The sequence below is a fragment of the Lagenorhynchus albirostris genome, chromosome 14 (assembly GCF_949774975.1).
Source record: "Lagenorhynchus albirostris chromosome 14, mLagAlb1.1, whole genome shotgun sequence".
Taxonomy (NCBI): Eukaryota; Metazoa; Chordata; class Mammalia; order Artiodactyla; family Delphinidae; genus Lagenorhynchus; species Lagenorhynchus albirostris.
The window spans coordinates 55,561,436-55,587,313 of NC_083108.1; the positions used below are offsets into that span (position 1 = coordinate 55,561,436).

General features: G+C 42.4%; 1 protein-coding gene across 8 annotated transcripts; it reads right to left on the reverse strand.

The window, feature by feature from the left end:
• On the reverse strand, window positions 1-25,276 carry ZBTB14 (zinc finger and BTB domain containing 14). 8 transcript variants are annotated; one of them, XR_009534765.1, is made up of 5 exons: window positions 24,916-25,276; window positions 22,485-22,568; window positions 17,697-17,830; window positions 16,937-17,070; window positions 13,123-13,957 (listed from the first exon to the last, which is right to left on the reverse strand). XR_009534765.1 is itself a non-coding variant. In XM_060121299.1 (3 exons), exons 2-3 carry the CDS (start codon window positions 22,485-22,487, stop codon window positions 20,020-20,022), a joined length of 1,350 nt encoding a protein of 449 aa, XP_059977282.1. In that variant the 5' UTR covers window positions 22,488-22,568; window positions 24,916-25,273; the 3' UTR covers window positions 17,882-20,019. The 8 variants fall into 8 exon arrangements, 2 of the variants coding, with proteins under 2 accessions (XP_059977282.1, XP_059977281.1); XR_009534762.1 differs by having other exon boundaries at window positions 17,697-17,833; XR_009534766.1 differs by lacking the exon at window positions 24,916-25,276 and adding an exon at window positions 23,906-24,231 and having other exon boundaries at window positions 17,697-17,768.
• Window positions 25,277-25,878: the final 602 nt, after the last annotated feature.

Below are 25,878 nucleotides of genomic sequence, written 5' to 3' on the forward strand. Positions count from 1 at the left end.
GGTACAAATCAGTTTTTAATGCTGAAACTCACTGTGCAAAAACGAAGCGGCAGCAGCGCCAGCCCAGGCTCTGGATGTCCCAAAGTCGCCACCTCTACTTTTTTGCATGACACTTAACTTCTTGCCTGTTAAATAGTGGCCAAATGAGTGAGTGCATTACATCTCTTTCCTCCCACTCCAGACTTACTTCTTGAGACCAGGGGACCAAGTTTTATTCAACTTTGTATCCACTTTCCCACCAACATTCAGAGCTTGAACTTCCCGTGTGTGTTTAATGACTGACTGACAGTTCATTTGAGAAAGAGAGTAGGGGGGCGGAGGGTTAGAGTGGATCAGTAAATATAAGTGTGTGTGTGTATCTCTTTCTATCAGTTCTTGCTAATTCCTTCCTGGCCAATATGGTAGTGATTCTCATATTCAAGTATTATACGTGTACCTTTTTAAAATTAAAAAGAAAAAAAGATTCTCACCTATCCCTGAGGCTGGCTTCAATGACTAGAATGTCACTTTAACATATACAAATTAAACCAACTATAAATCTTTATGTGAGTTAAATCTCTGTAGATTTTACACACTATTAAAATGACAAATTAAATACAAACCAAATTTCAAAACCAATAAAATTCAAATGAATGAGTTAAAACTAAATTATGGATGTGCCTTGCTGAAAATAAATGACTCCTTCACAATCTGAATATGGTACTAATGATAATGGCACTCTATATGCCCTGTAGACTCATGGCCAGTGGGCTACTTTCTAGAACATTTACATATTTCTGCCTCTATCGGTTGAATTGTATGCTGCTGGGAGTTGTATTCCTCTATCCCCAGACATATTTATGCCAGTCGTACTGTTTAATCTAAATATGTAATTCAGTTAAATATTTCACAAACTGATAAATCATTGTGAGAAGAGGTTTGCTTCTATAAAAAGAAATCTGTTAGATGCCTTCGAAAAATGGAATAGCTGAATTATGTTATGTATAGGTGAGACAAATACAAAATATTGGCTAAAAAAATTCCAAAAATGTAAGCAATAATCATAGTTTCAGAGTGGGTTTAAGTTCTCTCTCTATTTTAAAGAAACAGTATTACAGTTATGAATTATTTACGATATGTCAATCTAATCACTGAACCTCTTGACCCGGTATCAAATGCAGGTTAAAAAATGTACATTTAAGTGGTTTACATATAAATCTTTAAGGTACATGTTACTTTACCAATGTTTTTGATTAAGTGACCAGTCTTTTATTTGCTCAGTGCCATTTGCAAGAATGCAACTCTTACACACTAAATCTACCTTCATCCTTTTCTTATTATTCCATTCATTGTAGTAGCAGAATTTTCTGGTGTCTGTGCAATCCTAAACACAAATAAAAAATGTGGAACCTGCAAGAGACTGGCCAGTTACTTCTTATTTATCAGGGCACCTCCCCCAAAATATTGGGCATTACTTTTTTATTATTATAAAAATAAAGCCAATATTTAAAATTTCTTGTAGAAAATACGCAGTAGTATTATGTATATGAATTACTATGGGTAAAATGTTAATGACATTTTTCATTCCCAAGTAAAAATATTTTTAGTAGGATCCTTCTAAACAAGAAAGTCTCTTAGAGGATAAAAGTTGTCTCCAGGAAACCACTGAAAAGTTTATCCCACCACGTTTAAGTGACTTTCACAAAATTTTAGAGTGAGTCTGATACCATACAGATAAGGCAAGCAATAGACTGAAAAGAGAAGATTTTTATCTTCAAAGAAAAGGATCAAATTCTTACTTGTTTCTTCAGTTTTATCTTGAAAAACTGAAGTTATTTCTATACCTCCTACACCTGCTAGTGTAAGTGTTAAAAGAAATTGTATGAAACTGGTAGAAGTATAAATAATATCACCCTTCCGAGATGCAACTGGTAACAAAGTTTGTAATTTTCTATGTATCTTGAGCCAACAAGACTACCTCTTAAGACCCATCTGAGGGACACATACTGTGCCCAGACATGTGAACAAATATTTGGTAAGAATGGTGTGCTTTAGGCACACAAAAAAAGTTAAACATAGTGTAAACCAAAGTGGAAAAATAAAAGCTTGAATAAATAAACTATGGTAACATCCAAATACTGGAATGCTACACAAAAATAAAAATTATACTGTGCAAGAATAGTATTGTTACTGAAAAATGTTTTTATATGCTGCTTAATGAAAGAAGCATGGTTAAAAACAGGATGTATAACACGATTCTATGTTTATTTAAATATATTTATACATATAGAAAAGTGTCTGGAAGGGCATACACAAAAATGTCAAGAGAAATTTACACAGTTCTAGGATTATCTAGGGAATATACTGTAATGGACAAAACAGACCAAATTCTGATTATAATGGAGTTTGTATTCCAGTGGGGGAAAGACAGAAAATAAACAAAATAGTAAATTTACAATAGTAAGATATAGCATGTCGTAAGATAAGGAGTACAATGGATAGCGAATGCCTAGGTGGAGGTAGGGGGGTTGCTATCTGTATAAAGTGGTTAAGACTTCACTGATAAGGTACCATTTGAGTAGTGACCTAAAGGACCTCAGGAACGTGATGGAAGGGACATTAGAGTTTCTATTTTAAAAGATCCTTCTGGGGACTTCCCTGGTGGTGCAGTGGTTAAGATTCCACCTGCCAGTGCAGGGGACACGGGTTCGATTCCTGGTCCGGGAAGATCCCACGTGCCGCAGGGCAGCTAAGCCTGTGCGCCACAACTACTGAGTCTGCACTCTAGACCCTGCGAGCCAAAACTACTGAGCCCACGAGCCACAACTACTGAGCCCACGTGCCACAACCACTGAAGCCCGCGCGCCTAGAGCCGGTGCTCCACAACAAGAGAAGCCACCGCCCTGAGAAGCCTGCGCACTGAGGAGTAGTCCCCACTCGCCACAACTAGAGGAAGCCCCTGTGCAGCAATGAAGACCCAACAAGGTGGAAAAAAATAAATAAATAAATTTTAAAAATATATAAAAGATCCTTCTGGCTGTTAAGTTTAGCCTGGACTGTAGTGGAATGGCGCAAGGGCAGAAACAGGAGGGCTGTGCAATATTTTGACAAGAGATAACGGTAGCTTAGAACTAGGGCAGTCAGATGCTGGCTCCATTTTGAAGGCTGGACCAGTAGGAGATGCTGGTGGCTAGCACGTGGAATGGCTGTGGGATGCAAAAGAAAAGGTTTTATAGCCTCAACAGCTGCGAGGATGGGGTTGCCATTTAGTGGGACAGGAAAGAACGTGTGGGGAGCCGATCTGAGGGTCAAGTCAGGAGTCTGGTTTTGGATTTGTTATGTCCGAGATGCCTACCAGAAATCAATATGGAGACCACATATGATGAAGTTAGTATGTGGAAAGGCTTCTCTCCAAGAGCCTTCCCTCACTCCAAGTTTGAATTAAGTGCTCTTTCCCTGCAGGGCACCACCCACCCCCACCCCACTCCCACACTCCCCTTGCATGAGATTGTAATTGTTTATGGATCTCTCTCCACCCGCTAGACTGTGAGGACTCTCACTGCATCCCTGGCACCTCCTACAAGACCTGGCTTGCCGTAAAGCACAATAAATATCAAATGGGGGTTTAAACCCCCCCAGAGAGAGAACCGAAGCCTGTGAACATCATCACGGGTCAGTTTTACCAATAGGATAAATATCTTCTATATTTCATTTAGAAAGATCCTACTAAAATATTTTTACTTGGGAATGAAAAATGTCATTAACATTTTAATAGCTTATTGGAGTCTCATAGTTATGTGCTGATTTCTCCCCAAACTTCACAAACTAAAGATCTATAACCAAAGTACATAACCTGACTGTCCTCATGCTACCCTGGTTTAAAGGAAAGACGTTAGAACTTCCGATTTACTGACTGACTCCACAGGCTGCCACCGACAGACAGGCCTCGGCACATTTCTGCCAAATCCTAATTAAGATCTACTTATAACCCCCTTAAGAAGTTTCATATTAAAATAGTTATTGAGACTTCTGGCTATACATGACAGATGAACAAATGTATTTTCTTAATTTACCGTCCCAAAATGCTACTAAGTGACAATAAAGAGATTTTTAAAAAAATATGCTCCTGAGGGGGTAGAATAAGAAGCCTCTGGATTTTGGGGACACCAGCTGAAGGTGGGGATTCAGAGAACAAGGAGACTAAAGGGAGTTCACACATACTGATATTCTTCAGCCTTCTACTCCTTCAGATTCTCAGAATTTCCTCCCAAACAGGAGATTTGAAAATATTCTTTGTCTGTCTGACCATCTCAAATGGAAGGATCTAAAGATGCTGACATCAGGTGATAATTAACAAGCATCCCAGTCAGGTCACCACACAGTGAAGCCTCTCCCATGGGCTCAGGGATTCCCATCAGCTTTTGTAACATACTTTTAGAAATGAGATGACCAAGAAGTATCACCAGTCCTCTGAGGAATGTCTCTAACATAAAGAGAGAAACCAAGGCAAGCAAACAAATAGAGAAAAGCAACCTGGAGGAAACAGATGATTGATGCAGGGAGAACATTAAAAAACAAATTACCGTTAGTATCTTCAGAAAAGTTAAGATTTTGCAAGCATAAAACAAGAGCAGAATGTTATGAAAAGAGAGCCGGTGGGAGGCAAGTGAAAAATAAAACAAAGCTTATGGAAATTAAAATTGTGGTAGACAATGGCCAAAGCTGAAACAATTTGAGTAATAAAATAATGAGAGCATTGGCTTATATCTCATAGAATAAAATAAATATTCATGAGTTGTGATAACCATTTAGCTATAGCTTTACTCAGCATGACTATAGATAAGAATACCAGCAAACAATCATTGGAGCTTAATGAACATTTTTAAAATTAAGTACCAAGGCTTCCCCTCTACTTGTGAGTTTTGAAATCATTTTGTTTATTTTCAGGGATACTGTTTAATTTAATTGTATGATTTGTCTGCACTCAGTTTATTTCCCCTTCTCAAATCTCAGCCTCATGTTGTTCTTTGTTACTGTCAGAGCCTGGTGAGTTGTTTTGAACAGAACTGGTTTTTTTTCCTCCCTCCTGTAAGACGATGTTACTGCACAAGAGCACTGCAGTGTTTTTCATAATAAACTTGTGAACTAAGAACTGAAAAAAAAAGGGGGGGGGGCAAAATAGTAACTTTATAGTTGAGAAACCTTGCAAAGACTAGATTACTCAAGTAAGGTGAACACCAGCAGAAATAAGACACAGCAACAACAGGAACCCCCTGATATGAGTCACAGAGAAAGACATATCACTTCTGTGGTATTCTTGCCAAAAATGCACAACCTCAATGTAATCATAAGAAAGTATCAGACAGACTCAAACAGAGACACATTCTACAAAAATAACACAGTAGTACTATCCAAAAGTATCAAGGTCATGAAAGACAAGGAAAGAATGAGAAACCATCACAGATTGGAGAAAATGAAGGAGATATAACAAATAATTGCAATGTGATATCCTGGACTGGATCCATTAAAAGAAATAGGATATTAATTAGTGAGAAGAAAAAAACCCCAAACTGGTGAAGTCCAAACTTAAGTTTGTAATTAATAGAATTGTTCCAATGTTAATTTCTTAGTTTTGATTATTACATTATGGTCGAGTAAGATATTTACATTAGGGGGAGTTTGCTGGGGTATATGGAGCTGTACTCTGTACTCATTTGGCAACATTTCTGTAAATCTAAAACTATTTCAAACAAAAAGCTTTCTTTTAAACTTAGTATAAATGTTGGAAATATAACGTTAAAGAAATCTCTCAGAAATCAGATGAAGAGGACAAAGAGATGGAAAATAAGAAATAAACAAGAAATTTAGAAGTCTTGTCTAGGAAAACTGGACAAAGAGAAAAAACAAAGATAAGGAATCATACGTGAAATAAGAAAACTTTCCAGGCCTGAAAGACATAGTTCCCAGATTGAAAGGACCCACCAGTTTGCAGTACAAAGACCCACACCCACACATCATCCTATTTCATTCAGAACATGGGGCTGAAGAGAAGATTCTTCAAGCTTTAAAGAGAGAAAAATATATGGGCCCCACATAAAGGATCAGAAATCAGAACCGCTTTAGACTTCTCCAGATACTTCAAAATTGTAAGATAGAGTATACGTTTTTTACCATCTACTTATTCATATTTTTACCCTGAAAACAGATGTGAGGTTTCTAGAGGAGAAATCAAAGTTGTTATTACTTAGCACCAGTTCCCTATACCTAGTACCCTACAGGTGACATGATGGGAGCCAGGTGTCACTCTGCACACAGGTCTGCCTGAAATGACGAATCTGGGAGTTTATATAGACCCCCAAACTGCCCCTGCCCTCCTGAGAGAAGCAGAGAAATTTTGCTCCCTAGTTATTAACAATATTTCGGAATGTAAATGACTGGCTCCGGGATCTGTGGTTCAACACCTTTGAAATATAAACACATTGGGAGATAAGAATCCCAGGAGGTCTCTGGCTATTCAATTACCCTTCAGCTTCCCAGGCTAGTTTTTCAAGCCAGGTGTCATAAAAAGTTTGCTCAGAAAACTCTGTGCAAAAATATGAATTTTTCACTTCCTGGCAGATTGTTTTCCAACCTACAATTCAATCCCCAGCCCAACCATCAATACGCGTGAAGGTAAAACGGATCTCACAAAGCTCACTCCTATTCTCTCCTCAGACTGAGCACGTGCTCCTCCACCAAAGCAAGAGAATAAATCAAAAGACAGCACGTGGGCTTCCCTGGTGGCGCAGTGGTTGAGAGTCCACTTGCCGATGCAGGGGACACGGGTTCGTGCCCCGGTCCAGGAAGATCCCACGTGCCGCGGAGCGGCTAGGCCCGTGAGCCATGGCCGCTGAGCCTGCACGTCCAGAGCCTGTGCTCCGCAATGGGAGAGGCCACAACAGTGAGAGTCCCGCGTACCGCAAAAAAAAAAAAAAAAAAAAAGACAGCATGGGATCCCGGAATACTTTTTACAGTAAGATTTATGTTTCTTTTAGATGCATCTCCAAAGGCTGAGAATGTCCTTAAAATAAGAGAAGGAAAGCCCAGGTTTAGTGGCATTACATCAAGTGTGATTTGAATGATTCTACTAGGAGTTGTGACAGGGTGGGTGGAATCAGCCATATCCCCTTTATTTTGAAGTGGCACAAACTTAAGTGATGTTCACCAGCTTCCCAACACCCCTCTCCTACTACCTCTCATAGGTATTGAGGAACTTGGACCTTGGGATCACCTTTGGTGCCCATTTGGAGTTAGAAGGCAGGCAATTCAAGTAATTACCTTAAAAATGCCGAAAGGATCATCAAAAGGAATACAAACAACAAATGTTGGTGAGGATGTGGAGAAAAGGGAACCCCTGTGCACTGTTGATGGGAATGTAAATCGGTGCAGATACTGTGGAAAACAGTGTAGGGGGTCCCTCAAAAAACTAAAAATAGAACTACCATATGACCCAGCATTTCCACTCCTAGTTATATATCCAAAAAAAAAACCAAAACACTAATTTGAAGAGACTCATGCATCCCAGTGTTCATAGCAGCGTTACTTACAATTGGCAAGATATGGAAGCAAACTAAATGTCCAACAACAGATGACTGGATAGAGAAGATTTTATATATATATATATATAAAATGGAATACTACTCAGCCACAAAAAAAAGGAAATTTTGCCATTTGCAACAAACATGGATGGACTTAGAGGGTATTATGCTAGGTGAAATGTCAGAAAGAGACTAACAAATACTGTATGATATCACTTATATGTAAAATCTAAAAAATACAACAAACTAGTGAATATAACAAAAAAGAAACAGATTCACAGATATAGAGAACAAATTAGTGGTTACCAGTGGGGAGAGGGAAAGGGGTAGGGGCAACATAGGTGCAGGGAATTAAGATATACAAACTATTAGGTATAAAATAAGCTACAGTGACATATTATACAATACAGGGAATATAGTCAATATTTTGTAATAACTATAAATGGAGCATAACCTTTAAAAATTGTGAATCACTATATTGTACACCTATAACATATAATACTGTACATCAACTATACTTCAATAAAACAAACAAAAAATGCCTAAAGGGTATTATCCCAACTAATTAAATAATTACAGAACAATAGACTTGAAACCTGAAATAAACTTAAAGATCATCTAATGCAACCCCTCCTTTAAATCAAGGACTCGGGAGGATAAAATCAGTTACTCAAAGTTCTCATAGCAAATTTAAGGCAGAGAGGAGACTGAAAGCCAGGAGTCCCATCTTTTCATTGATAGATAGGAAAATAACAATAAAATACAGCATTCATCATGTGTAGAAACCTTCCATAGATTATTTCACTTAATTCTCATATTATTAGTGTCCCCTTTTATAGGTAAGAAGACATAAAACTAGAAAGGTTCAAGTATTTGTCCAAGGCCACTGAGTGGTGGAACCAAAATTCACACGCAGCTCGTCTAAATACAGGGCCCACACTCCAAATTACAGTACTGGATGGTGTCACTCACAGAAATATTTTCAAAGTTTTTCAGTTGCAAAAAAACCCCCACAAAACTAATTTTAGAGATTTTACGGTCATAAGTGCAGTGCACAGCTAAAAATTCAGTTACTATAGAACAAGAGTAGAATGGATACTGGAAGATAACTAGTAGACAGCCATACACAATAAAAACAAAAAACAACAAATTTAGGAACTTGGGAGTCTGAAATCAAATCTTAGTCTTTTATAGTAGGAAGTTTTAAGAAGACCCAAAAGTTTTATATAAACTAAACAGACCATGTACATACTTAGTATTCTACTTCAGGCTGCTTATAATTCAGATATTAATGTATCTTAACTTACCAGAATCAAAGAACCTAGGTTTGAGCCCATTTAAAAAATTTTTGTCTGTAAAATGACAATAATATCTATCTCAAAATACTGTGAACTAATTTAAAAAATGTAAACTGTAGCGCCTTCTGTAGATGTCAGATATTAATTAGCATACGTCGAGTTCCACTCTATCTCCAAAGTTAAATTGTTTTCAGTGCATTATTAACATATCGCTTAAAAAATGAAAGCAATACAGTAAGAGTTGGGAACTTTAACACCCCACTCTCAACAATGGATAGATTATACAGATAGAGAATCAATAAGGATACAACGGATGTGAACAACACTAGAGACCAAATGAACCTAACGGTCATATATAGAACATTTTAATATAAAACAACAACAGCAAAATACAGATTCTTCTCAAGTGCCCATGGAACATCTTCTAGGGTAGATCATATGTTAATCTACAAAACAAGTCTTAGAAAGTTCAAAAAGATGGAAATCATAACAAGTACCTTCTCTGACCAAAGTGGCATGAAACTAGGAATCAATAACAAGAGGAAAACTAGAAAATTCGGAAACACAATGGAACGTGAAACCAGAACTTACGGGATGCAGTAGAAACAGGTCTAAGAGGGAAGTTCATAGCAATAAACACCTACATTAAGAAGCAAGAAAGATCCCAAATAAACAACTTAACTCTACACTTTAAGGAACTACAAGAAGAAGAACAAACTGAGCTCAAAGTTAGCCGAATGAAGGAAATAATAGAGATTAGAGCAGAAATAAATAGAGAACAGAAAAACAATAGAAAAGATTAACCAGACTAAGAGTTGGTCCTTTGAAAAGATAAACAAAATTGACAAACACTTAGCTAGACTAACTACGGGAAAAAGAGAGAGGACTGAAATCAACAAAATTATAATTGAAAAAAAAGGTAACATTACAACTGATACCACAGAAATACAAAGGATCATAAGAAGCTACTACAAACAACTATTTGCCAACAAGCTGAACAACCCAGAAGAACTGTAAAAATGGAAACATTCTTAGAAACATATAAATTACCAAGGCTGAATCGGGAAGAAACAGAAAATCTGATTAGATCAATTACTAGTAGGGAGAAATTTAAAAATGGAAAAATCTCAGAAACAAACAAAATACCAAGGCTTAATCAGGAAGAAATAGAAAATCTGAATAAACCGATTACTAGTTGGGAGATTGAATCAGTAATCAAAAATCTCCCAGTGAAGAGAAGATCCCAGGATCAGATGGTTTCACTGGTGAATACTACCAAAATTTAGAAAGAATTAACACCACCTTTCTCAAATTCTTCCAAAAAAATCAAAGAGGATGGAATACTCCCAAACTCATTTTATGAGGCCAGCATCATGCTGTTACCCAAGCCAGGTAAGGACACTACTATCCCTGACAAATATAAATGCAAAAATCCTCAACAAAATAAATAATAGCAAACTGAATTCAGCAGCACATAAAAAGGTTCACCGTGATCAAGTGAGATTTATCCCTGGGATGCAAGAATGGTTCCTCATATACAAATCAATCAATGTGACACATCACATTAATCGAATGAAAGAAACGAATCAGACGATCATCTCAATAGACACAGAAAAAGCATTTGACAAAATTCAACATCTGTTCATGATAAAAACACTTAAAGGTAGGCATAGAAGGAACATATCTCAACATAATAAAGGCCATATATGACAAGCCCACAGCTAACATCATACTCAATCATTAAAATTTGAAAGCTTTTCCTCTAAGATCAGGAACAAGACGAGGGTGCCCACTCTCACCACTCCTATTCAACATAGTGCTGGAAATCCTAGCTAGAGCAATTAGGCAAGAAAAAGAAATAAAAGGCATCAAAATTTGAAAGGAAGAAGCAAAACTGTCTCTATTTACAGATGACATGATCTTATGTACAGAAAACTCTAAAGATTCCACCAAAACACTGTTAGATCTAATCAATAAATTCAATAAAGTTGCAGGATACAAAATTAACATGCAAAAATAAGTAGTGTTTCTATACACTAACAATGAAGTATCTGAAATGAAAAATATTTAAAAATTGACCCCATTTACAATAGCATCAAAAACAATAAAATGCCTAGGGATAAATTTAACCAAGGAGGTGAAAGATCTCTACTCTGAAAACTATAAGACACTGATGAAAGAAATCAAAGAAGACACAAGTAAATGGAAAGCTATCCCATGTTCACGGATTGGAAGAATTAATATTGTTAAAATGTCAATACTAGCTAAAGCCATCTATAGATTCAATGCAATACCTATTAAGATTCCAATGGCAGTTTTTTTTTACAGAAATAGAAAAAAATACTCCTAAAATTTATATGGAACCACAAAAGACCCAAATAGCCCAAGAAATCCTGAGAAAGAACAAAGCAGGAGGCATCACACTTCCTGATTTCAAGCTATACTATACTATACTATAAACCTATAGTAATCAAAACAACAGGGTGTTGGCATAAAAACAAATAGACCAATGGAATAGAATCAAGAGCCGAGAAATAAACCCAAGCATGTGCACTTAACTAATATTTGACAAGGAAGTCCAAAATACTCAATGGAGGAAAGACAGTGCCTTCAGTATATGGGCTGGGAAAACTGGATATTCACATGTAAAAGAATGAAACTGGACCCTTATCTGACACCACCCACAAAAATTTACCCAAAATGGATTAAAGACTTGAATGTAAGACTTGAAACTGTGAAACTCGCAGAAGAAAACATAGGAAAAAAGCTCCTTAACATGGGTCTTGGTAATGATTTTTTGGAAACCACACCTAAAGCACAAACAACAAAATTAAAATAAACAAGTGGGACTATATCAAACTAAAAAGCTTCTGCACAGCAATAGAAACCATCAACAAAGTGAAAAAACCCTACAGAATGGGAGAAAATAGTTGCAAGCCATATATATGATAGGAGGTTAATATCCAAAATATATAAAGAATTCATACAATCAAAAAACCCCAAATAGACTTTGGGATTAGCAGATGTAAACTATTATATACAGAATGGATAAACAACAAGGCCCTACTATATAGCACAGAGAACTATATTCAATATCCTGTGATAAACCATAATGGAAAAGAATATTTTAAAAAAGAATGTCTATATGTATATAACTGAGTCACTTTGCTATACAGCAGAGATGGGCACAGCATTGTAAATCAACTATACTTCAATTAAAAAAAAAATAAAATTAGAAACCTAAAGAAAAAACACCCCAAATAATCCAATTAAAAAATGGTCAAAGGACCAGAATAGGCATTCTTCCAAAGATATATAAATGGCCAACAGGCACATGAAAAGGTGCTCAGTTCACTACTTATTAGGGAAATGCAAATTAAAACCACAATGAGATATCACCTCATGGCTGTTAAAATGCCTGACTTCACTTGTATGTGGAATCTAAAAGATAAGTGAACAAACACAGCAAAACAGAGATGGAGTCATAGATACAGAGAACAAACAGGTGGTTGCCAAGGGGGAAGAGAGAAATAGTTGAGGGAAATTAAGAGGTACAAACTTCCAGTTACAAAATAAATGAGTCACAGGTATGAAATGCACAGTGTGGGGAGTACCGTCGATGATTATTTAATATCTTTGTATGGTGACAGATGGTAACTAGACGTATCATGAGGATCGTCTTGAAATGTCTAGAAATACCACATCACTATGTTGTGCACCAGGAGCTAACACAGTGTTGTATGTCAGTTATACTTCAGAAACAAACTCATAGAAAAAGAGATTAGATTTGTGGTTATCAGAGGTACAGGGTGGGGGAGGGGAACTGGATGAAGGTGATCGAAATGTACAAACTTCCAGTTATAAGTACTAGGGATGTGATGTACAACATGACAAATATAATGAACACCACAGCAAGTTATATATGAAAGTTCTTAGGAGAGTAAATCCTGAGAATTCTCATCACAAGGAAAAAAATTTTTTTTCTCTACATCTTTAATTTCGCATCTATATGAGATGGATGTTCACTAAACTTATATGGAAAAAAAGTTAGAAAATTCTTATGATCTCATAATTCACAGAAGTGAGTTTGGGAAAATAATGATTAATTATATAGCACCTAAATTTAATTCATTGCTACCATTTTTCAGTCCTCATTTCTCAATGTCACATTTTGTTATAGACTATTAAATATAAACTTTTTGGTTTAAATTAAGTAGGTCACCATTTTTTTTTTCTTTTTTAATATTTATTTATTTATTTAGGCTGCACCGGGTCTTAGTTGTGGCATGCATGCAGGATCTAGTTCCCTGACCAGGGATCGAACCCGGGTCCCCTCCATTGGGAGCACGGACTCCTACCCACTGGACCACCAGGGAAGTCCCTATTAAATATAATCTTGTCTACACTTATCAGATCAACTGATTCCATAGCCTTCCAATCTGGTTAATACTTTCTGTTTCATACTGGCTGAAAGCTTGTTGGAAGATTGCAGAAGAGTAGCTAAAATATTCCAAGAATTAGAAAAACCAGTACTAATACACACACATTTCATTCAATTAAATGTAAACAGCATAAGAATGAAGTGCAATTAAGTTCCCTTTTACCCTTCTAACCTTCTCTATCAGTCATCCTGAGGTCGGTAACATTTTAAATCAATTATATCTGATCTTAAAAAAACATTTTAAAGCTAAATTTCCTACCTGTTACTTATGCAAAACAATGAATTTATCTTTTGAAATAAGAAGAGTGGGGTAAACTGGGCAGGCAATCACTGTTTGCATTTTGGCTGAAGGAATTCAAGAGATTATATAACCAGCCCAAGGTGGTGACAGCTTGAAAGCAGTAGAGGTAGAACCTGAATTCAAGTTTTCTAGCACTTTTCAGAGAGAAGGGGGTGGGTGGGAGAACTCCTGACATAGATAACCATTTTTATAAACACAATGAGTTAATTTTGGCACCAAAGTAGATGGCCTCTGGTCTGGTGGGACTTCCCTGGCTCACTGCATGACGGAACGTGTAAAGAAAGCAGACGGGTAGCTTTGTTATTTTGCAATCATCCATGACATTCTATTTGCAGTTTTCCACATTATTTGGGGGCAGCCTCTAGACCGGAAGAGAGGCAAAACAATGTTGGTTAGTAATTCGGGCCCTCAGATGGGAAATATCTTACAGAAATTAAAATATTGGGACCAATTTATTATACAAACTCAGGGGCAGCTATTTGTGTAAATGCCCCCTCTGTCCTCCAGCTGCTCTCCCTAACAGTGGACTGAAGGTGGTAAGAACATGTGCACGGCCAGAGCTGCTCCTTTCCTGGTTTGAGGGCATATGAAACGGTGACTAAGAGCACAGGCCCTGGGGGCGGGCTTGTTCTTGTGTCCTGGCTCTGATAACAACTTGATATTGGAGGCATTTTTAACTTCTTTGAATCTTGGTGTCTTCATCCCTAATAATGTGTAACCTGAGAGTTGTCACAAAGCATACAAAGAGACTGTATACATAGTGCCTGATACCTGGTAAACATTCAATATATGCTCGTTTTCATTATTAAATTCCTGACCCTCCTGACTATCCAGTGACCGAAGTTCAACCCAAGTGAAAGCAAATAAAAAGAAACAGCCATGATCTACAAGAATCACTTATAGGAATTATCTAGAAGGCTTCTGCCCTCCGATTGAAAACAAAAGATAACCACATTCCAAATAAGTTTACTAGCACAGGATGCTTTCCACAGAACTCCCTCGAAATGACAGTCCGCCTTATGGTGATCTAAAGCTAAGAGACGAAATTTTTTTTCAGGTTTCCCTTAGCTTACTTGCTACCCTACCCTGATCCATGGGCTCCAAACGAGTACCTGCTGAATCTCAGTTGGATACCTTGAATTGCTCATGGAGGTCCCTCTTTCTGAGGTACTAATATCCTTGTTCAAAGCTGCAGGAAGCCAAGGTTACCACGCTTTTACTCTTCTAATTTCCATCAGTATCCTTTCCTGATGACAGGATCCATTATTTTTTTTTAATAAATAAATAAATAAATTTGGCTGCGTTGGGTCTTCGTTGCTGCACGCGGGCTTTCTCCAGTTGCGGTGAGCGGGGGCTACTCTTCGTTGCAGTGCACAGGCTTCTCATTGTGGTGGCTTCCCTTGTGGCAGAGCGTGGGCTCTAGGTGCGTGGGCTTCAGTAGCTGTGGCTTGCGGGCTCTCTAGAGCGCAGGCTCAGTAGTTGTTGCCCACGGGCTTAGTTGCTCTGCGGCATGTGGGATCTTCCTGGACCAGGGCTCGAACCCGTGTCTCCTGCATTGGCAGGCGGATTCTTAACCACTGCACCACTGGGGAAGTCCAGAATCCATTATTTTTAAGAAATAAACCACAGTCTCATTTTACACTCCTGTTTCCAAAGTCCAGTATCAATGAGAGAAGTTCAGAACCATTGAAAATGGTAATATTGTAATACATTTTCTCAGTACACATTCAAAAAGTCATCTGAGAATGTTTCTTTTGGTATGACTAAATTTCATGACTATGTACTAAAAATGCTTAATTACCTTCTAAAGTATATTCCATGAACTGCATTGAAATACATGTCACAGCAGAGCTTTTAAAGCATTTTTCATATTTATGATCTTTTGTTAAATCTTTGTAAAATTTTGTAAGACTTGGAAAAGTCATCGTTTAACTGCATTCTGGACCGTAAGCTCCATGAGGTTGAGAATGGTGTCAATCGCGTTCACTGTCGCATCCCCAGCCATCCAGTCCAATGCCTGGCACACACAAGACATGCAGTAAGCATTTGTTGACTGATATACTTTAATCTTACGCCATAGAAAGTACTTTCATGTAAGAGGGATGGAAATATCCTCCAAAAGAGAGCAAAGTGATTCAGTAAACTGGTATTCTGGAACTAAAGGAAGATCAGAATTCTTGTGCAGTAGATCCAGCCCCTTTGGGGAGAAGACAACAGATCATCTTGGAATTCATACAAACCAGAAAGGGAAAGGTCAGGTGTAGACTCAAATACACTCAATTTCTGAAAAGCAAATGTAAGCATATCTCCCCAAATGCACGATTTCAGAGATGAAACTCAAAAGCCAGCTCTCAAAATTGCAATTCTGACTCTGCCATCACACATATTCCCAAAAGAACAGCAGGGAGCCACCCAGAACCCAGCGTTTACACTTGACTACACTCCCACGACCTACTTAAAGGATGGGGGATTACAGAACCAAAGACAACTCTAAGAGGAATACAGGAGTTTGTGAGGACAAAGCTGTGAACTGGTTGAAGATTACAGAAATGCTAAGATAAACACAGCTTCCGTAGATATCACAGAATGAGGTCTAGGTCTACAGCTTGGAGCCAAAGATGGACAGATGTCAACGTCAAGAGAAATTCAATCTTGCTTCTGCTTCTGTATTGAGAATGCCCTTTAAGAAGCAGGGAACATTTACAGTGCACCTCAAGAGTAGTAGGTGTGTACTGGTTACCACGCATCTTCACAGCAGGCCATGAAGTAGACATCCCCCTCACTATTTTAGAAATAATGAAATGAAGGGTCGGGGCAGCTAAGAATTTGCCTAAATTTATACGTTAATTGGAAAGCAGAACCAGGGTCCAATTCAAGTTTGACTTCAAAATTCTTTCCACTAACCCACCCTCTCTCCTTGCTATCTTGAAAAGATTTATGTGAAGAAGGGTAATTGGGAGCATCTCTGGAAGATGTCATGGAATCACACAACTGCTGAAATCTGTCGCAATCCAGAGAAATCACATCCAGGGCCCTTGAGAGACGATCAGTATGGCGACCTTTAAGGAATCAGGAGCAAACGCCACCTTCAGCCCAGGGCCTCACACACAACGCTTGAGACATACTGAATTAAGGACACACCGTCTTCACGTATCTGAAGCTTTGTCAAGCAGGACTAAACATATTTTGAACAGTTCCAAGGGGGAGAAAGTTCCCAGTTACAAGGGGGTAGGCAAAAAACAGAGACAGAATGCAAGGCACAAGGAGCAGTTAAGACGTTTCAGGATGGCAGTGGGCGTTCATTACATAGGCAGGGAATCCCCATCCCTCACGTGCTTACAGCTTTCAATGAAGTATTAGAAGGAAGCAGGATACATTTAGGCCCTGGTCTCTCACTGTGATGATTTTCAACGGTTACCTTGCCTCCAGCTGAACGTCTTATTAGTCTCCCATACATTTGGTAGGGGTGGTGTGCTGGGTAAAGCAGAAAGGCAGGCAGATGTTCAAGGTAAAGGGAAGACAGGAATGTGAGAGTTGTTCCCTCCCTTTCTCTTTCACTCCTAACTCAGAACTCCAGACTAGAACCCTTATCAGACTAGTTCAATTCCACTTACACAAAGGGCTTTTACATCTGCCCCGGAACTAATCACCACTAACAGCATTACTCCGGAAAATGAATTCCAGGCTCCCAATGACTCAAGTTACAGATAACCTTACAGGACACAATCCATTCAATTGGAAACTGCATCAACTTGCCTCACTCTCATCACAATTTTTTTTCCCCAACACAATAGGAGGAATTTGTTAGTATGAGCCTCACTTGATGGTGACCTCTGTAATGTCTAAAAATTCTGTATTTGTGAACAAGTTAATTAGCAGGCAGATAACCTAAATTTTAGACTTCCCAAAATTCCCTTCCTCAATCACTACCAATGCTGTGCAAGTTGGCATCAAAAGCTAAATCAAGTTTGTAGACATTCTCTTTGGACAAACAGAAAAAAGGTAGGTGGTTTTTGTATAATGAAAAAGTGGTGACGTTGACACTGGAATTTCCTTCCCTCTCACAAGGCAGATTCAGTGTAAGCATGTTTCAGAATTACCTCGCTGTGATGGGAGGTACCCTTGAACTGCTGGACAAGAGGGCTTCATCATCCAGGGGACACGAAAGCCAGCTGGGTGGGGAGAGGCAGGCTTAACGACCAGGAGACAGGACAGCTGCCATGTCATGACTTTGCTGCTGCCCAGAACACAAGGAACACATGCACAGATGAACCCAGCACCGGTGCCAGAAATTAAAACACAAATATATTTCTCATGCAAAATAGGACAAATGACACATATTTACATGATGCAAATAAAGTGCTGAATATTAAGCTTTCTTTTTGGGGTACCACCATGCTTAGATGGTTTCAATGAGGGTTAATGCCACATGGTGAACTTGCAATTCTATAAAACCAGGACGAAGACAGTATAGAAAATGCACTTTAGTAGAAACCTGGGTATGTGACAGGTTGCTAAGAAAAAATGAAAACAGGAATGACAGAAGTATATTTTCTTTTATATACAAAAACGAAGGCCCCAAAAATGATTTGCTGAAGTAGGTATCCACAAGATGTTAAATTATTTTTCCTTTGCTTTGGTTAAAACAGTCTAGGAACAGCAATCGGTTCCCTTTCTACTAATAGTATATAAATACAGTGACAGGACCACTTTTAGGAGAAAATAATCAACTTTTAAGAAAAACAATTAAATTAGTTTTAAACTAAATTAAACATTTACCAATAAATAAGTTTCTTAAAAAGGTAGCATCTTCATCCTACAATCTTGGGCATAACATATACACCAATTTAAAAAATAAAATTTATCTCACAATTATAATTACAGGTGTTAATGCAACAAGCTAGGAAATGAAATTACTTTAATATATCTTTAAAAAAAACCCCTAGCAACCAAAAATAAATTTTAAAAATTGATATTTTTCAAAAATGGTACATTCTAAAATAATTAATACTTTATTACAGAACATAATTCAAACTATTGATGGTATTTCAATATATTCCTAAAGAATGTTTAAAAAGAAGTTTCATACACCAGAATTGGAACAGCACTTATAATTCCATTTACAGCTATGAAAAGGCAGTCAACTTCCACTTAAAAGTGTAACCAGTGATGAAATATACTTCAAAAACAAAAACATTTGGTCTGACAATCTTTAATACTGGTTAAAAACAGACAGATGTTTGTTGCTTATGGAAGTAACTTTAATCCAATGTGCAAAAAAAGTGCAGCTGTCTACTTGTACTTGAGATACATAAGACCAACGCTTCTGTACTATTTACACACTTAAAAAATTTTAAACGTATTGATTTAAGGAAGGATACTGCATCTCCTTAATGGATAAATCACGTGCTACGGAGAGCCCAAAAGCTTGATGACACTCTTTTAAGTTACACGAATGTATCCGAAGAGGCATACCTGTTCTTGTCTTAATTTTGATCCTAAACAAAAATCCAATTTCAAAATCAATCAGGAATTTCTTTGATCTAGAAAAACTTGGAATTGTTGCAAATGTGCAAGCCTTGTCTCTGAGAGCCAGATTCCTATATTCCTTTTTCTAACCCTCTCATCACTGGTCCATCCCACAAACCCCGTCGGCTGCAGAGTGGCAATGCCCGAAGTAAGAGGAATGAAAAAACTCAGCCCTCAGACCACCAACATGCCTTCGGGACGTGGGATGAAACCTTTGCGGGGCAGGTATGGGCAGTCAAAAGGGATGAAGAAACACTTCAGCAAAGCAACCATTATTTGTCCACAAAAATCATGAAAAACAGTGATAGAAAATTAACAAACCAAGTATATAAATCTGAGACCATTTTGCATTCCCAGAACTTGTTTTCACATCTGCGCACGCAGGGTTCTTGGTCAACCACCCACCCGTATTTTCTGCGTCGACACAAGGTACTTTTACCAAAGTTCTTAAAAATGCTGTTGTAACCCTAAGTCACACAGAACGGTGATGATCAGGAAATCGATTCACTCATTTATCACTCTGTGCAGTGCACTCCCCGGTGCAGCAAGCAGAGAGAGGAATTTAAAAAAGGGACAGAAGTCTCTCACTTCTGAACTGGACACAAGAGTTCTCAAAATTAAAATCATAAATCATAAAAAAGTGGGGCGGGGGGTGCGGGTGCTTACTGGCAACATTAATACTAGACACCAGACGGGACAGTGAAACTGTTTGGTCAGAACCAAGGAACAGTATTTCCTTGAAAAGTTTTCAAAACACCCAACCAAGCACTGCCTTAAGTCCAGCGAGTACAATGCTCCGCAAGTTTCCACCGAAATGCAGCGGCTGGCGTTCGTGGGTCAGGATGCAGGATGCTGGCGGAGCATCCCTGCCCCGAGCATCCTGGTCCCCCTCCTCTAGCTGCAGGCGATGGTCTCCAGCTGCTGCTCGGCCTCCGCGGCCATGGCCGCCGCCTGCAGCTGCTCCGTCTCGCTCTGCATGGCGCTGGGGGTGACCTGCTTCCGCTCGCTGTGCATATTGTTCTCGTGCCGTTTCAGATCCGACGCCTTGGCGAAGGCCTTGGTGCAGGAGCCGCACACGAAGGGCTTCTCGCCCCGATGCCTGCGCTCGTGGTCCTTGAGGTGGGACTTGTGTTTGAAGGCCTTGTCGCACATGTGGCAGGCGAAGGGCCGCTCGTTGCTGTGGACCCGCTCGTGCTTCTTCAAGTCCGGGGCGCGGATGAACGACTTGCCGCACACCTCGCAGCTGTAGGGCTTGTAGCCCGTGTGGATCTTCAGGTGCTCCTTCAGGTGGGCCTGGGTGGTGAAGCCCTTGGTGCACATCTCGCAGACGAAGGGCCGGTCGGCCGTGTGCAGCTTCTCGTGCTTTCTCAGCCTGCCCTCGTCCGAAAACGTCTTCCCGCAGGCCTGGCAGGCGATCTGCTCCCGGTGGTGGCCGTACAGCAGGTACTCAAACTTCATGTCGCTGGTAGCTGTGGTCCAGCCTGGCGTCTGTTCGTCCTTCACTTCACTCATCCCATCGTTAAATGTTAAGGCTTGAGGGGTCTGGGATCCCAGATCCTTGGACTCGGGGGTCTCCATGGATTCGACTTCCTGGCCATAGCAATTGACTTTCCGCACCTCCTCACTCCCCAGCTCTTTCAGGATCGCTTCCTGGACCCTGAGCGTCGTCGTGGGCGACTTGCCGTCCTCCTGACTTGGGGGGGTGCCTTCTACCGTGTCATCCGAGGGACTGTCATCTTGGTCTCCGATTTCCTCCACGTCATCATCCTGAGTGTCAGCAGCATCTCCAATGGGGCGATTGATCTTGAGGCAGTACTTGCTTTTGGATTGGCCGTTATTTTCATCGGGACTGGACACGTCCCGCTTCTGAGAACAGAGTTTATCCAAAAATCGGATACCGAGAATCTGACCCGATGACATCATTAAGTTAACATCTTCTTTTTTCACAGAAATCTTTGCCGTGTACATGTAATTCAGGACCTCTTCAAATATATCAGAACGGAGAAAATCTATTTCTATTACTGAAGAGCTATCGACCTCAAGCTTCTTGAAAAGCTTTTTAAAGTAGGTACTGCAGGCGGCAAGGACACACCTGTGCGCCCTGAACTTGACATCCTCCACCACAATCGCGATATCGCAAAATTCTCCTTCCAGGCGCTGCTCGTTTAGGGTTTTCAGAAACAGAGTTTTATGATCATCGTCATTGTATTTAATGGTTTCAGACATACTGATGAAAAACTCCTACAAAAAATGTTTAAAGAAATACTTTGGTAATTATGCACAATACTTTTCCATACAGAAAATACAGGGAGATTCTCATTTTCTGATCAATTTCCGGTCCCTAACAATTTCAGAAAGTCAATGCCAGGAATGGTTCAAGAATATGAGGAGAAAAGACGGATCCCAACTTAGGGATTTCCATACTGTTCCTTCTACTTATCTTCACTGTACTCCGCATTTGCCTACTCATAATAACAGCAACTTCTACCGAGCACGTAATACCTGCCTGGCATTGCGCTACGTGCTTTTCTTTCCATGTCTTCACAAATGCAATGATCAGATGGCCTGGAGAGATAGGTATTACTACCCCCACTTTATAGATGAATTGAGGAACCTGCCCAATATTCTAGTTATTTAGTGGAGTATCGGGGCTCAAATCCAGGCACTCTAGCCCCCAAAGCTGTGCTTCCTGACAACTACGGGTAATAATGACAAATAACTCAGTTTCAAGGTTTAAGAAACAGGTCTCCGGCAAGCATCCACCAGTGCCATCTGCTGCGTCTACTCTAATTTCACGCAGAGGAAGATTCAGTAAAATTTCACACAGAGGAAGATTCAGTGAAATAACTAGCAGCTCTCAGTGTTCTGCTTCCTTGACGGAAGAGACAAATCGCTGCTGCAGAACCAGAGAGGGATATCATTGCCAGAACATTCCATTCAGTGTTGTCTTCTAGTTTTTCCACACCAGTTTCGGGCCACTTGTGAACAAGTGTCAAGGTTTAACAAGACCCTCAGAGAATCAGATGACATTTGGGAAGACAGTGACGAGAGGCTTCAGCCCCTCTGGATGCCGACCTATCTGCCATCCAAGCTGGATGCACTTGACAAGTGCTGCGAGTGTTTTACAAGCAAAAGAAACCTAGAACTGGCATGGAAGACATCTGCCGTGTATCTTTTTAAAATGTGTCCTGTTGCGTTTCTTTTCAAAAACACTGTTTCTTTCTTTTATTCAACGAAGTATAAATATGAGGAAAATACACATGTCCCCTAAAGAATGCTAACACATAACCGAGAGAGAGACATCTTAAAGCCAACACCAAACAATATTTTCAGGACATAATATCCAAAGTCATAGTTACCATGAACAACTCAGGCTATTATCTTAATGCTTTAAACACCAAATTCTTCGGATCAGAATAACTCTGATCAGGGGCACGCCAGTCCTACAAGAGAAAAGGACATACAAGAGTAAGGTAGGCTCTTCCCCCATCCCAAATTCTAAACAAGAGTGTTTTCAAGAATTGATTTTTAAAAAGAAACTTTACTTTTTTGTCTTGCCATTGGCACCTGTACCTATTTTCAGGTTGGGAACAAAGAGGAGGGTGGCTGGCAGCATCAGGTCCAGCTCTGAACAGATACGAAGGAGAAAAGGTAAGGGCTGGAGCACTTGCAGCCTGGAGGGGGTGTGTGCCGGGAATGGGAAGGATGGGTTGGAGAACCACTGAGGGATTTCCCCTCACAAAGCCTGTGTCCGTATTTGTAAGGATGTTGATGGCGGCAGAGATAGAATAAAAGCCAGTAAATGCCCTCTACCCCTACCGTTTCCTGCTGGATACACAGCCTTCACATTTTTCTCTAGGCTCATATAAACATAGAGTATATACGCTTTTAATAAATACAGACAGAGTTAGTGAGGTACGTACACCCATCATTTAACGTCGGAGCAGAGGGAACAATAGCTGCTTTCTTCTATCCACACTTGTGTGTGATGTAACATACATTACTCAAGCTGCTCTGGTCTTGAAGCTTGCATTTGAGAAATCCAGGTGTTTTTGCCTCTATCCCTACAGGGAAGCTCAAAGGATTCTAGATTTTTGCGAGTTTTAACTTTTACCAGAGGGACTCCATGCGGCAGCCTAACATCCTGAAAAACATAAAGTCTCCTCTACTGAATGGTGACCACACAAACTTGAGTGTGGTAGGACCAGAGTCCCGAAAACCCTCCAAAGTTCCCTCTCCGGAAAAGTGAAAACACCGTTAAGCTGCCTGAAGTGGCAGGCTGTCTTCTTATCTGCCAAGTGTGAGGGTTGAGCAGAATTATTTCTAAGGATGCTTCCTACCCTGCCTGTTCCCTGGATGCACCCCAGCCTGTAGTCACCCCCAACGGAACGCAGTCAGGCGAAACCTTCCTACCGGGTCACTTCCTACAGTTGCCAGTCGCTCTCCCTAGGGCTTGTGGGATAAAAGCTCAAGGACCAGGCCTAGGAGTGGTGTACAGTACCCATGGCAACATAGGAGTGTGTTGGATTTTTTTTTTTTTCCTTTTCTCGTCAGTGTGTTATTTGGCCCCCACTCTCTCTCCAGATCTCTAAGGACCATTTTTTTCTGTTGAGATGCTAAGTTCAGGTGAGTCAAACTGGAAGATACCCGTGGCCAGTATCCCTGTAGGTGGGGGGAAAGATGAAGGCCAACCACACCTCCAGAACGAAGCTGCCCCTTTATTACGCTTCTCCAAACCGCCGCGCAGGGCTGGAGCGAACTCCTGTAAAGCCAAACTTACATAAGCGGCGGCGGCGGCCGCCTCCCCGACCCCGGGGCCGCCGCGACAATGGCGGCGGCACCACTTCCCGGTCGAAAGCTGGCAACTTCGGGATGCGGAGGAAGCAGGGAACGGAGCGGAGGACCCAGGGAGCCTCCAGAGCCTCTCCAAGCCTCGCTCCCATGTCTTTCTGCCCAGGAGGTGGGGGACGGAATCAAGCCGTGTGCATTGCTTCCCGAACAAAAGCTCCCGCCCGGGTAGCCGGGAGGTGCCAGGGCCGCTTTCCCTTTTAGAATCCGGCTTTTCGGCGCGGGCTGGGGCCGCGGCTCCGAGCGCGGGAGGGAGGACCCACGGCGGCCCCGGCGGCGGGGAGCGGGAGCGGGCGTGCGGCCCGGCTCCGCAGCCCCGCGCCGCGCCGCGCCCCGCTCCGCCCGCGAGCCCGGAGCTCGCGCCCCGCGCACTCCCCGGCCGGCTCGCGCCGGGCCCTCCCCCGCCCTCCCGCGGCCGGGGGCGGGGGCGGCGCGCGGCCGGCTTCCCGAGCTCCGCGGGCGCTCCCGGGAGTGCGAGCGCCAGGGTCCCGGCCCCCTCCTCCGAGGGCGGCTGGGGGCGGCGCGGCGGAGCCCGCTGAGCGGAGGGGCGGCGCCCGGCGGGCCGCGCTCGGCGCCGGGTTCCGGGCCGTCCCCACCCCCACCGCGGTGCACTGCGGCGGTGCGAGCGGGGGCGGCCATGAACTCCGCCGCCGAGGCTCGGCGAGCGCGCGCGCGGGGCCGCCACTGCCGCCGCCCGGCCGCTGCCCGAGCCCGCTCGCCGGCCTGCGCGGCCCCCGGAGCGCCCAGGCCCCTCGCCCGGCCCCGCTCGCGCCGCGCCGCCGGGGCCGCCCGCACATCCTGGAGGTGACTGGTGCCCCAGAGCGCGGCGAGAACGCGCTTCTTCCGGGCAGCCCCGCCGCACCAGCCTCCGGCCTCCCCCGCGCCCCCGCGCCCGCCTCGCGGCCGGCCCGGGCCCCTTCCGCACCCCCGGCCCGCGCTTACCTGCAGCCTGGCACAGCCACAGACACTTGCCGTGGGTTCCCCGCGCTCACTGCACGCAGGCCGGGGACGGGATGGACGCGGGGCGCGGGGGCACGGTGGGTGGCAGTGTGTTTTGGATTTTTTTTTTTTTTTTAGTTTGGGGAGGGGGCGGGGTGGGGAATCGTGCACGTCCCTGATGGTAGGAGCCCTCCTCCTGCACGAGCACAGAATGTCTAGCCGGCCGTGAACACCCCCACCGGCACCCCCCTTCCCGTGCATGCGCGGTGCGGGCGAGGGGGAAGGCGCGCCGCCGGCTTGCGCAGGCACGGAACCCGACTGGGCCTCTAAATGGGTGAGCAGGGAAAGGGTTAATCCGGGACCTTGCGACGCTTTCGTTGGAGTCTACGGGGCCGCCCCTGGAGGGCCCTGGCCTGCGCACGCGCGCGCACGCGCGCGACTTGGGGCGCGCGGAGCCCGCGCGCGGGAGAAGCGGGGGGCGGGGCGGGGGCGGGACTTCGGGAGCGGTGGAGCGAATGCACGAGCGCCGCTCGCGGGCACCCGCCCCGCCTGCAGCTCCCGCCTCCCGCTCGGACTCTCGAGCTCCCGCCCGCGCCCGGCGCCGGCACAGCCCCGAGGACGCGGGAGCCCGGCGCTCCCGTGCGTGTGCATGTGCGTGGGCAGTGCCGCCTTCGGGCGCGCGCAGGCCGGGCGCTGCGTCTGCGGGGCTCTCCCGCGACTCCAGGGCGGGCGACCTGGGCACCCTCCCCTCCTCGCACACCGGAGACAGCGAGACGCGCGCTTGCGGGCGTTGAGTCTTAGCTGGTACCACTGCCACATTTTTGTATATGGGGAAGTGGTAGGCGCTCAATAAACATTTGCAGAACAAATGCAAAAAGTGACACGTTTCATCCCCCAGTCCCGCATGAGAAAGGGATCACCCCTAAAGCTCTGGATCCAGCCAGGGGCGCGCCCACGCTCCCGCAC